At 44.0% G+C, this 13,684-nt stretch overlaps 1 protein-coding gene across 1 annotated transcript; it reads left to right on the forward strand.

The window, feature by feature from the left end:
* Window positions 1–6: 6 nt before the first annotated feature.
* Window positions 7–11,910, forward strand: LOC146173117 (uncharacterized). Its single transcript, XM_084585132.1, has 2 exons — window positions 7–117; window positions 11,497–11,910. The coding sequence occupies exons 1-2, from the start codon at window positions 7–9 to the stop codon at window positions 11,908–11,910; spliced, it is 525 nt and encodes a 174-aa protein (XP_084441258.1).
* Window positions 11,911–13,684: the final 1,774 nt, after the last annotated feature.

The following is a 13,684-nucleotide window of genomic DNA, read 5'->3' on the forward strand; positions in this document are numbered from 1 at the left end:
GACGGTATGGGCAGTGGGTTTGGGTCGAAGACGTCGACAAGAAGCTTTGATATTCTCATTGAAGCTGGTCACCAAGGCAACCCCAAAGAAAAGGACTTCGGTCATCGTACCGCCAGAGTACGGCTGGTCAGAAGAAAGGCGCTTCTCGCTACGGGTCCACAAGGAACATTTTAAATAAATGATTTACTTCAAATATTTTCTGCTGTACGGCGGGCTCTCGTGCCGTGCTAGCCAATTGAATACTGCACTAGTTTTCTGAGCCCGTAAACGCGGAACTGACCTCGGGCGTTATGAGCGACTTTAGGTTGCGGTGAAAGACACAGACGCCTGTGCAACATGTCATATCAGTGGATGTTAAAGAACACCACTTAATCGGAATTACCGGACCCTTCCACTATGGCATCGTTTAGATACTACCTATGCAGATTTATGAACTTTAACCCTATATACTATATAATTCCGTTCCATATTCGCCATACTATACCACACGATATTGTACCATACCACGCCATACCATGCCATCCCACACCATATCAAAATATGCCACATCCTTATGAATCTTTACAGGATATGACACCTGAACTCTGTCTGGTTGTTTGGCAAAAGGTTTATGAATCCGACTTATTCAAGTTGCTTCCTAGAGATTTTTCGAAGAGCCTTGAGCAGCACCTTTAAAATAAGCACATATTACAACTGTTGGCCGGGAGGGATTTGGCAAGCGGTCATGCGGAGAGAGTAAATTTTATAACTTCACTATGGTGAGATGCTTGCGGGTGCTCACCTGCTTTGCAATTTAGGCACGTAATTGGTCCAGATAAGCAAAAATTAGGCAAGGAGATTTTATAACCATAAGGGAGAACGCCTCGCCTTAATTGAAGAAGGTTGCTCGCTAAAAACAGGACAACATATCATCCGCAAAATCCATGCGTTTTCTTTGCCACAAGCAATATCTGAAAAATACAGCCGTAATATAACTCGCGCTCCTGGCTCTCACTTATTTGCTACTATTGTAGTTCTACCATTACCTTCGCTTCTTTCTCTTGCTCCCTCCTTAAGTTTCCTACACTAACGCGTTGACTTGATCTTTGCGAATTAACCACAGGCTTTATTTTGTAAGGGCTGTTTACTACCTACCTTAATATAATAGCCTTAAATGTTGGCCACGAACACATTTTTCCTCCTATTCCCCCTATCCAGCCAGTAATGGCTTGTGTGTAGCTAAGCCACAGCTGCACTATTTGACAAAGAGTATGTTTTTACAAGTTCTTTATAACGCTTTTTGGTTGCCCACGTTTCTCGGTCTCTTTGCAACAAATAGATAAGTGCTTGTGAATTTTGTTATCATAAAAATGATCGATGATTTGCCCTTTTTTGCCTGTATGGCTGTTTACGAGAGCGAACGACGCAATTGTGCTCCTAATAAAATTGGAGGTTTAAACGAGCCACTTATTTCCTGTCTCGCGAAGCGTAACCCTCTACGCCATGCTGCAAATGGCTCCGATCGCTTATATAGATGGGATGGCGGTTTAGCCTAACCGGAGACATCCACGTAAAATACTTTTTTTGGCGCTATCAAAGTATGCATGTGTAAACGGCTGGTATCAACGCTACGTATAATTTCCTTTATAACGAAACGTTTCCTAGCAAACTCACCTTTGGTAGGCCTTACACCCCTCAAAGAAACAGCCCGGCTGCAAAAATGAACTTACGTTCTCCAACCTCCACGACGTCACTCCCTCTCGTATTTTAGCGTCTATCCCAAACCTAAAACACACATTCTATGCAGACGACCTTACTCTTTGGTGCACTTCTGGGTCTCCTGGAGCAGTAGAGGAGACCCTACAGCAAGGTATCGATGCAGTCGTTAGTTACCTTGATAAAGTAGGGCTATCTCCCGCACCTGAAAAATCCGAATTGCTGCTGATTGCGAAAACTCGCTATCAACGCCAACATAACCAGCTGATCAATCTCACGATGGCAGGTCACCCCATCCCTCGTGTATCATCCTGCCGGATCCTCGGATTTCATATCCATGAGTCAACCAATCAGGCCAATGTATCTACAACCGTTAATGTTTGCAATCAGCTTACGCATCTAGTTCGCCGCATAGTCAATAAGCACGCCGGGCTACGCAAGGGTCAAGTCAGGCAGCTTGTCCACGCATTAGCACTTAGCAAAATTTTATATACGATTCCTTACCTTACACTAACTTGTCGCCAAAGACATCAGATTGAGGTTGCGCTTCACATATTGTACAAGGCCGCCCTTAACGTCCCTGTACATACGTCCACGGAGCGCCTATACTCTACGGGGCTGTTCTTGCCCCTGGGAGACCTCATACAACAACATCGCGACCGGCAAATGGCACGTCTTTCTAGCACAAAACAAGGACATTAGATACTACAGCAGGTTGCACTCAAACCTATAGACCTCCCTATAATTACCCTTCCTTCTTCGATCCCGGATAACCTCAGAATAATCTCCATTCCAAAAAACGTTGCACCCGACACTAACACAGGCAGACGTTCCGCTCGCGTTTCCAACCATGTTCACCCAACAGATTCCACGATCATCTACACAGATGCATCACGAGCTAACGTCGGAGCGGCTGCTTACTCAATTCAAAGCTGTAGCGATGTAGTGACGCATACCCTCGGTCCTTACATAGATCCTCCTCCTACAGCGACTCTCGAGACCCTACCAATAGTTACCAGTATTTAAGACCTTGCACAAGCACCCCCTAACCCTTCGGGATATACCATATACACTGATTCAATACAAGCTATAACGCGCCATTCACACGGGTCGCATTCCTGAAGAACTACACGATGATCTACACAGAGCTCTTACCAAACTACGTCCCCACACTGTAACACTGAGGTGGATTCCTGGTCACGCTGGAATCCCAGGAAATGAGGTAGTGCATCGCCTCGCCCGCGAACTTCAACACCGGGCGCCTGGGATTCCCTGGCCTTATCCGCCAACGTGGGACACTACTCTTCACTACAAAACGACAACATTAGAGAAACTCTCTGTACACTTCCTCTTCCTGATAAATCTCTCACTACCACGCAAATCCGCATTCTTAGACGCATACAACTAAATACACTGCTTACGCCTGCCCGATCTTTTCTATACAGAATCATACATTCCCCTGCATGCCCAAATTGCCCAGAACACTATGCAAACTTGGAGCATTGCATCTTTTCATGCCCTGTCGCCTTCCAATCTCCTCACTTTCCACACCCTCCTCAACCAACGTGGCGGGCTTGGTTAGCCTATGACCAGCTGCAAGATCAGTTGGCCTTGGTGACCCTGGCCTAGGACATTCTTAACGCTTAATGTAATGCGTTAAATAAAGTTTTTTCCTCCTCCTCCTCCTCACTCCCTCTTCCCGGCTATAAGCGCAGGTCATGTATCGCTAGGCTGGTGATGGTTTCATTGCTAGTTGGACTCTAGTGCTAATCTACGTGAAAGGGCGAGCAAATCTTACGTTCCTGAAACCTGTAATGAATATTTGGTTTCTCGGAGCGAATGTATGCGCGCAGCGCCCATCTCTGATGCCGCGACAGATGTGAAAGCCCTGATCGTCTGCTGTGAACAGCACCGGTGCATTGAGCTCGTACAGTGCAAATAATCGTCTGTAAAGCAAAGTCTACCTGTGGGCGGAGCGCAAGGGTCCTCAGCACAACCAAAAAGCGTCGTCAGATGGACACAGCATGCGCCAGAGACTGTCGGAAGTGTTGCAGGAATACTTGTAAGAACTCTTGTTTGGGCTATTCGGTTCATAATTAACAAAAACTACGGCGCGAAGGACGTGCCCTTTGCTTCCAATATACGACAAACAAAACGCTTTTACGTGCATTTCATCCAAGAAGACACACAAAACATTAGCTCGAGGAGGACAAATGCTCTAACAATGCAGACATCGAATCGGAATGCCTCCTAAACTAGCCACCCTTTTGATCTCCGCTGCACACTTCCAAACTTAGCGTACTCTGCAATCAAAATTACTTTTCCTAGTTCCCTCGTGCACTTAGTCTCTCACTCATAAATAAGCAGATAATATTAGATGTCATTTAGGACGGCTTAGGCTGACACCATCATAACCACCAGGTGGCATGTTGATGTGCCGTCTTGAAGCAACGACGCTAGCACATATTCTAAACGTTCCTATCCCGCCGCTGGCGATGTTCCTCAACAGGAGGGGTGGGGGGCATTTCCCGGAGCAATGACTTCACTAACAAGAAGCCAGTACTGTTAGAAGCAACGCGGCAAGTGACTTCAACTGCCGTCAAGTGGAGTGCTCGCCCCCAGGCGTCTTCTTTATTGTACCGTATTGTTATACCTTGGCCGAGAACCAACGTATTTCAATGTTTTGGCCGCTGTCGTCACGTCCACTTCTTTCCTAGCCACATGTACCAGCCGCACGTACGTGGCACAGCAGAAAAAAAATCCTCACGCTAGTTTCGGAACAATTTATTCTACGTAGTGGTAACCTCGATGCTCATTGTCCACTCATTCTCGGAGGAACGTAGTGGCAGGCAACCGATGAAGAGAAACAATATGTGCTACATGGCCTCTCTGAATCCTTTAGAAGGATTAGACCAAAATAACAGCTAAACAAAGGTAAAGCACGCCTAGTGTCTGACTTGTGTTCATAAATTAGATTGGTTGAGTCGCATTGTGTGATTGATTGCTCTTAGACTTTTTCAGTGTTTTCTTCGTTTACGTTGTAATTCCCAAATGTATATCGTCATTGGTTATACCTTTACAGCTGAATTGTATTAGACCCTGCGGAGAGTTTGCGATACCTTCCGAAATTGTACGTCATGCTATGTTCTACTAGTACGGGGGCGTACAATATACTCCGCAAAGCGACTGTATGTCTGAATCAAGTATTGCTTCCTTTTGTCTTCCAGAAAAACTCCAGTAGGCTGCATCGTTAGGAGCACTAATGTTTTCACTAGCGTGTAAGTAATGGTGTTGTAACATACATTACCCTATATTTTCATGGTTTCTGGGCGTCAGGAAGGGCAGTACGGCACAATCTAATACAGGAGCGTTGAAGTGTTTGTTGATCGACACTTCCTGCACAAAGTATAGTATCTATTGCCTTCAGCTCCTGCCCCTTCCTATTGCACTGTGCAAGCAGAGAGCCCCCCCCCCCCCCCCCTCCATGGTAGGTTTTCAAAAATTAATAGATGAAGCTGTTATCGTGGGTTATATCGTTTTAACCCTTTGTTGCATGATAAAGATTACGTGTGCAAAGTGTGAATTTTGGTGGTTTTTTGTCTTTGCATCCAGAAAACCGCAAGAAAATTGTTTGCTTCTTTTAAATAGCTTATTTCATAAGATATAGAATGCCCACTACAGGGAAAATCATGCACTTGAACTCCGGGGTGAAAGTTCAGACTAGCGTTTTTCATTCAGCAGTCAAGGTTTTCTGCTACCCACATGGAAACTTGAATACACTATGCTAGAAGCGGTGTTACTCTGCCTTATAAAACAGAAGCATTTGCCACTAATACATGTTCACTTTGCACTTTCTGCAGGGATGCGCGGATTTGATCTTGCAATTACTGATCTCACGTCATAGAGAATTATATGCCACTTGAAAGCGAAAATGACACAAACAACATGCACATCGTTGCAAACAGTGCTTGATTTCGCCGGTAACCTTTGGTTCACTACGGCAGAAGCTGCTTCTAGTTCCACGGAAAGATCGGCTTCATCAGCTGTGGCCACTGGTTGGGTTTTTATCAGCCCTGCTCCATTGATAACTTGAAATAACAAAGTTGGATGGTGCACTCTGCTGTGAGACGGTGGTAAAAGAGCCATGCATTGATAACCGCTAAGTCTTAGAGAAAAGAACGTCAGACATTTCGTCGACGTCGGTATAAGACAACAATGTCTGATTGCAGCCCACCGCTATATATTGAGACCCGATGCATAGTGCAGAACACAAAGTGAAAAAAATATATCAAAAACCATGCGTGTGATGCTATTGTGACAGAGCACTGAAGATGCTTACATGGGATCGTATTCCGAGTATGCGTCGTTATCGAAAGTGTTCCTATCTCCTTAAAACGCCTAAACAGGACGTGGCCATGGTGGACACATACCGTTCCGTTTCCACCAATAAGTTGACCCTAGGTCACGAAGATAACGAACCTTTCGATAACGAGGCAAACTCGAAATATGGGCCATGTTTTGTACGGTCGTTTTATGCTGTCATGCATGATGTCCACTGTAGTAGGAATTTCACTAAAGTTATGAAAAATTATCTACGCTTTACTCAGCCACAGTATTTATAGCACAAGTCTCTGTGTGCCTCTTTTATCGCTTTTATATAATTAAAAGCTTCAAATTATAGGTTAAGGCTAGTTATAAAAAAAATATTGGATATGGACGACACTTGTCCGTTCGGCCAGGACGCAGCCATTATTGAAACTAAGCTTTCAAACATGGGCGATACCGCGGCGCCATCTGGAGCGGTAGAAACAAAGCTTTTTTTTGTCCCATGTTGTAACTAGTACGCACATGGGTACCTGTAATGCGCTAAAATTGCTCTAAATATTGTAGTAATTTATACATTGTAGTGGAAAGCGTGCAACAAAGGGTAAAAGGTGGGCAGCAGACGTTCATTCGGCCATGACATGAAGTGGACGTGCCGAAAGCATTTCTTCTGGTTTCCCGCGGTGAAAGGACGCTAACGTGTTCTGCCTCCTGTTGCGATTGGATCTCGACGGAGTGCAAAACGCATTTCTCATAGCGCTCAACTAAACTCGTGTCTGAAAACACAACCAGTAGAGAAGCCCAGTTCACAGCACTATCATCGTTTTAACGGGAACGTTTATACAATGGACGAGTAATCCGTTGTAGCTGCCTTAATTATGTCACCAGAAACTACGCCGTTGCGGAAATATGGCGCGAATCAAGTTATTCAACTTCGCCAGACTGTGAATGTAGGACAGCAGTTATAATGCACAATATTTGTGGCCTCTTTATTTTGTGATAACGTACGCTATGGCGTTTTCCTATAACCCGAGCGACAGTCTAAAGCCTCTACCTAAGCTAAGTCACCTTCGTCATATTGTCACGAGACCAGGTCTTAGAAGTCCCCGAGCAGACGTCGCACAGCGGCCGCGAGCTAGGTCAGGCAGCGGCTCAACACTAACATTCAACACCTCAACACCAAACAACACCTCAACAACCTAAACAGCTCAACACCAAAACTCAACAACAAAGCTCAACACCAAACACCAAAATTAAGCCTGAACACAGCAGTAAGGGTCTTGTATTCCAGGTAATCGGTAGATCTTTCAGCTCAGTGAACTGCTGGCGTTTGTCTGTCCCAAGACGGTGTCGCCGTCGTACTCTTTCTGGGAAGCGTCGACGGGGGCTCGTCCACATAAGTACAAAGTACTCGGTGGCGGCGATAGCAACAGGCTTGCTCGGCTGTCGTCGATCTCAGCAATCAGCAGTTCCCGAGGTGTCCTCTTTCTTATCTGTCCCCCGCTGAATTACCGTTCTTATGGCTGAATTTAAAGGTGGCGAAGAAACAGCTACTAGATAGAGTCTCAGGCGGTGCCGAACATAACCTGGAAAATTGTAGCAACACCCGCGAGTAGCCGGAATCTTCCATAAACGTCGCGAGCCACCTTCCGCGACAAAGAAAACGATAAAGCTGCGTCTTGAGACAACGCGCGTTAACAAACAAAGCATACAGAATCGATCTATGCGCTTGAATCACAGTGATAAGGCCGCATGCCGGCGGCTGTTGAAAAAGAACACATAAATATTTGAATGGTTTGCGACAATATCTAATGAGCTGCATTAAACAGCCTTAATTTCGACGGTCGTTCATCTCAAAACATAGAGGTCAAGAAGTTTCATTTTCATTTAATTTTGTCCAATGTGTCATTTGCAAGCCGTTGCAATTAGTAGTTGCTTATAATTATTGCATTTTGTGTATTGTTGAAGTATTTCATTCAAGTCATTGTGGCCGATGGTTTTTGGGAGGCATTTCAATGGCATCAAGTTTTCTCCCTAAGGGCTTTTATTAATTTCCCATTTATGACTTGGGTGAATACAGTGCTATGGGCGCCAGTTCGAGTCAATAGGAAACGTATTATCAGAAAGAAACAGTAAGTTGATTGAATTTTTGTACACGCCGTAGTTACGTATACCGATTTAACATTGGCGCTGAACATGAAAATATGCGACGGATGTACCCCTCACGCGTCTGCCATTGGAACAGAGATAACGGAGTTCATAATAGCTCCGGGATAAACGCAGCGCTGATGATTTTGACAGGAAAAAATATTTCACGTTAATGTGTGGTCGAACAATTTATCATCCTTTTGGTTTCAATGACTCGAGCGTGCAGAATGAAAGTTTTCTATCTTTGATGGAATTAATAATAAAAAGTTACGTAATTACCGAATAAAGCAACGTCATCTTTCGGAAGGTACTGCACTAGCAGGCAATATGGGTGAGAACACCAAATTCCTGGAATGTCGGGTTTCCGCGATACCTCGCTACAGAATGCCAAGCCTCGCGACGCTGAAAAAAAATAGTCATTCTCTAGTTTTACCTCTCTCGACAAGGAGTTCCATGAACTTCGGTGCGTACTCTTTCAGTACAAATTTGTCTCTTTCTTGCAAATATTTCTGCAAACGTTTGTGTGCTCAGAAGTGTACCCAGTGCTCTCTAGCTGAGAAGTTGCCTTAACCCTCACCCGCAAAGACTTAACAAGACCGGCACGGCACTCGTTTCCCGCAGGGAACGTCATGACCTTAACCACCACAAAAATGGAGATGAGTCAAAAAAAGGAATCTCTGAACGCGGGTATGGTTACAATTTCCAGGGGACACTTCATCATACGACTGGGACCTGGACACTTTTCTCCATTTGCTAACCCTTCACTGCGAGTCCCACATTGGAGACAGGCTGCTGAATGGGCGAGCCTTCTGAAGTTGTAGATGCTGAAACCTTCACAGAGGGCGACGGGAAAAACAAGGCGCCTTTATAAATAAAACTTTTAACAAGAAACGATTAAACTTCGTGCTTTAATTATTTCGAACGTGATAAAGGATAACGAAACAATTTTGGTGTCGCAAAATTCTAAAGTCAAGAAATGCATTGCAGTTAAACAAAGGTTTGTGTGTATGATGCGAGATTAACAATGAAAATGTCAGCTCAAGCTCCGCAGCAGTAATTCGTGTGCTCTCCAAAACGTTCGCTTAGATCCCGCTATGTTCTAAAAACCCGGAAGAGGCTTGCAATATAAGCAAGCAAAGATGAAAACTGGCCAATTGGGGAATTGTTGTGACCTCAGCCTGCCCATGAGTGTAACTCCTACAGTAATGTAATCTACGTTTCGCGTGAACATTTGTGAATGCCTACTGCAGTTTTTCGGGCTTTAGCTAGTAAAGCCCAAGCAAAAGTGCTTTTTTTTTCATTTTTTTCAAATATAAGTCTATTTGTTTATAATGACCATCAGCATAATTGAGGGGCTCACAAACATTACACCAGTTCTTTCAAACAAGGCCTTGACTTATTCAGCTTTAATTGTTACCCGTTTCTGTCGCTGCCGCTATTTAATGACGGGAAATATCCTGACATCATTACTGGATCAAACGACACTCAATACCACGATGTCAGTTTCTTTTGCTGAAGCTTGTACTAAATCCCTCCGCAGAGTATGCAGTTGTTTCCTTTTTGCCTTAAGTACCCTATAAACTGAGTAGTTTTTTATTCTTTCTTCAATAATTTGCCAGTGCTTTATTTTCTCCCTTATTCATTTCTTGCTTTTTCCGTCTGGCGCTGCATTAAAAATTCTGCTTGCCATCCAGCCACAGTGTTATTCGCCTTATTCCTAGCCTCTAACTATAGGCTTCATAATTGCTTCGTTATCGCTATTATCAGCTGATCCTAGATTTATATCAACCTTGAATGCCTAATCAATAAGGTAAACAACATTATCGGCAATATTTAAATTTAGATGTTTTACCTCCATATTTGAATCAACAGTCTGAAACCAAAATAAATATTTAGCTCCATTGTGGGACCGCGTATCTGTTTTACAGGCTAGAACACAGTACTAGCCCCCAAACTTCCGTTAGGTAACACAAGGGACAAAGAGAAGTGTACCTCGCCCAGTTCATCGCGCGGTATATACTTTCTCCTCCGAATATTCAGGCGAGAAAGTTGTCTAATTTCCCTCCTTATTCTTCGGCGGCTTTAAGACCGCTAAGCAGAAAGCGACCTCTTTCCCTGGCCAATGCCGCACAAAGACGCAACTAGAAAAGAAAGATCTGAGTAAGGGTATGGGTATATAAGCAACCGCCGGCCAACTGCGAGGTGCCATAGCGTCGTGAGGAAGCAGCGGTCAAAAACTTCACCATGAAGCCAGTGGTACGCTTTGCCTTGCTCTTGTAACTGGAGTATTTTGAAGCATACGTTCGAGACGGCGGAGTTCATAAAACATATTCGGCCGCATATTCTTAATTTAGGTCGAGCGTATCAAAATATTCTGCAGGAAATGGTGTTCAGAAAACTGTCCTCCTTCGTGCGCCGTCATAAAATACATTGCAAAGGACGTAGGATATTTTCTTAGCTTATAAGAAGAAGTAAATACTCTTCGATCTCGAGCTTCTGGTAATTTCCTGGAAACTGTGTTTCAACACTGCGGAAGACCAGCTATAGTGGGCGACATAACAATTCCGACAGTTACCTAGAATAATAAAACCACGGCTTGCCCGAACTTTAAGGAAGCGGAAATCGCCACCAATTATAAGCTAAGACCGTGTTTAATTTGGCGTATAAATATTTCTCCTCTGCCCCTTTTAGTTGCATTACTCAACGTTAAAATGTGCATTACGGATAAGGCGATTTAGTTGAAATGTAAAAAATTGTTAGGTGGAGCTAAAGTAATGAAATGTATGAATGCATGATTTAATTAATCACAAAGCAAGTGCATGGTTTTCGAAACCTATTCTCCATCGCATGTATTGACCCTGTATATTCTAATAACCTGGATAAACTCTCGAACAAGGGGCCGAGTAAAGTAACTTGCGATATTTGGTGCTGACTCCATACACATAACAGTTCAGCGACTTTTGAAATATCAAGGCTAAATCTGGCGTGCAGCGTTCGAATTTTCGGATATATTAGCAAAAGCGAAATGGCCGGTAATTTCTCTTTAATTTCTTATATCCATATTTTGCTATGTACAACGAATTCAGCTAACCATTCCGAAAGCTCTGGAGCTGATGTGCAAGGGGAGAAAGAACTAACCGCAACCATAACATGTTTAGAGACAATGGCACGTTGTATCGCGTCCAAGGAACCATCGAAAATGCGCCGAAACATGCATTACTGACCTGGTTTTCAACTTTTAAAATGTTGCTATGTTCTCTTTAATCAACACTGTGCGGACTATTGGCTTTTTTTGCCTGCATTTTGCTTGATATACATCTGAAATTTCAGAGGCTGTTTTGTCAAATTATTACTAAATACAGAATTACGCTCTTTACACAGGCAATCTCCCTCTTCGTATCTGCTCTCGTTGTTTCCGCCATTGCCGGCGGACTGGGAGACTACGGAGGTGGATACGGACTTGGCTACGGCGGTGGTCTTGGTTACGGCGGGGGCCTCGGCTACCGTGGAGGTGTTGGCGTGGGAAGCAGTGTGACGCTACTGCGTGGCGGTCCTGGATTCTCCAGGGCAGTCGCCGGGCCTGTCTTCGTCATCAGAACTATTCACCAAGTGGACAAGGTTCACGGTGGAGGTGCCATCGTGGCTCACAGCGGACTCGGAGACTACGGTGGTGGACTCGGATTCGGGGGAGGCCTTGGATATGGAGGCGGCCTCAAGTACGGTGGTTACGGCCTCAAGGGATAGATGTTTGTCTATGTGTGTTAGGGTGCACGAATGTGTTCTGTGACAGTCTGGACAGTGTGTTTTCGATTGAAGACGTCCACAAGAAGCTTCGATATTCTCCTTGGCGATGGTCCCCAAGGCAACCGCAAACAGAAGAGGCTTTCGTCATCGTCATCGTATCGTCTGAATACGGCTGGTCAGGAAAAAGACGTTTCTCGCAGAGTGTCCACAAGGAAAATTTTAAATAAAAGCTTTACTACGAGTATTCCCTGCTCTACAGCGGACTCACCACTTGCTGAATCATGCCGACTGGGCAGCAATTGAATGGCATCGCATCGACGTTTGCAAATTACGACTTTTTCGAGAAATCAATTGTAAATTGATCAGAAATGGCGAATTAGTAATATGTACCTCGTGCCGTGTTAGCCAAGCGGATTGTGCGCTCGTTTTCTGAGCCCGTGATCGTGGTAATGATTGCGGCCGTGCTGAACTGGTTAAGGTTGTAGTGAAAGACACTGACGCATGTGCAAGAGGTCATGTCAGTGAACGATAAAGAACCTCAGTTTACGGAAATACCAGACCCTTTAATTATGGCGTTTATTATTACTGCTGGAGTAGCTTTAATATGTTTAACCTTATATACTAACCATTGTATTCCATATTTGAGAGACCATACCACACCATGTGATACCAATGATACCACACCATACCATGCCAAACCACACCATGTCACATTATGCCATATCATTATGAATGCTTATAGGATATGAGTGCTGAAATCTGTCTCTTTGTTTGGCATAGGGCAAGTGAATCAGATATTTCGAGCTTGTTTCCTAGTGAATCTTCGAAGAGCCTTAAACAAAACCTTTAAAATGAGCACTTGTTACAAACGCTGCTCACGAGGGTTGAGGCAACCGGTCATGCGGACACAATACATTTTATAATCTCACCATGCTGAGATGCCTGCGGGTGCTCCCCTGCTTTACATAGCACGCAATTAATTGTGCCATATCAGTGTGAATTACGCAAGGAAATTTTATAACTATAGGAAAACGCCTCTCCTTAATTGAACAACATTGCTTGCTAAAAATGGGACAACCATATCATTCGCACAATTCATGCGCTTTCTTAGCGGCAAACAATATCTGAAAAATAACGCCTTATTATAACTGTTCTACGAATAACTCCCTTTCTTTCTCTTGCTACCTCTCAAAATTATCTGAAGTAACATTTTGACTTGGCCTCGCAGAGTTAAAAACAGGTTTCATTGTGGAAGCGCTGTTTACCACGGACATTAATATAATGGCCTTGAATGCTAGCCTCGAATACATTTTCCTCCTCTTCCTCCTCCTCCTCCTCCCCAATCAGTCAGTAATTACTTGTGCATAGGTAAGGCTCGGCTGCACTGGTTGACAAAGAGTATGTTTTTATAGGTTCCTTACAACGCTTTTATGTTGCGCATGCTTCTCGGTCTGTTTACAAAAAAAAACAAACAAGTACTTGAAAATTATATTACCGTAACAAAAGTTCTATGACTTGCCCTTTTCTACCTATATGGATGCTTTTTCACTGCAAGCGACACCGGTGCACCTAAGAAAATTGAAGGTTTAAATGAGTCACTTATTTCCTGTCTCTCCAAACGAGCCCTCTGCGTCATGCCGCAAATGGCTCCATGACCACTTTATGAATGTGCATGGCGATTTAGCCTAACCTGAGACATCCACGTAAAATTATTTTCTTGGTGCTATCAAAGTATGCAAGTGTAAACGGCGGGCATCAATGGTACGTTTTCTTC

This window comes from Amblyomma maculatum, chromosome 11, assembly GCF_055883805.1.
Source record: "Amblyomma maculatum isolate TAMU_Amacu chromosome 11, ASM5588380v1, whole genome shotgun sequence".
In the NCBI taxonomy this organism is placed as follows: Eukaryota; Metazoa; Arthropoda; class Arachnida; order Ixodida; family Ixodidae; genus Amblyomma; species Amblyomma maculatum.

Coding starts and splice junctions, on each gene's coding strand:
- LOC146173117 (XM_084585132.1), top strand. CDS start 7: ATGGGCAGTGGGTTTGGGTCGAAGACGTCGACAAGAAGCTTTGATATT. Junction 118..11,496: donor TCGGTCATCGTACCGCCAGA/GTACGGCTGGTC, acceptor CTGAAATTTCAG/AGGCTGTTTTGTCAAATTAT.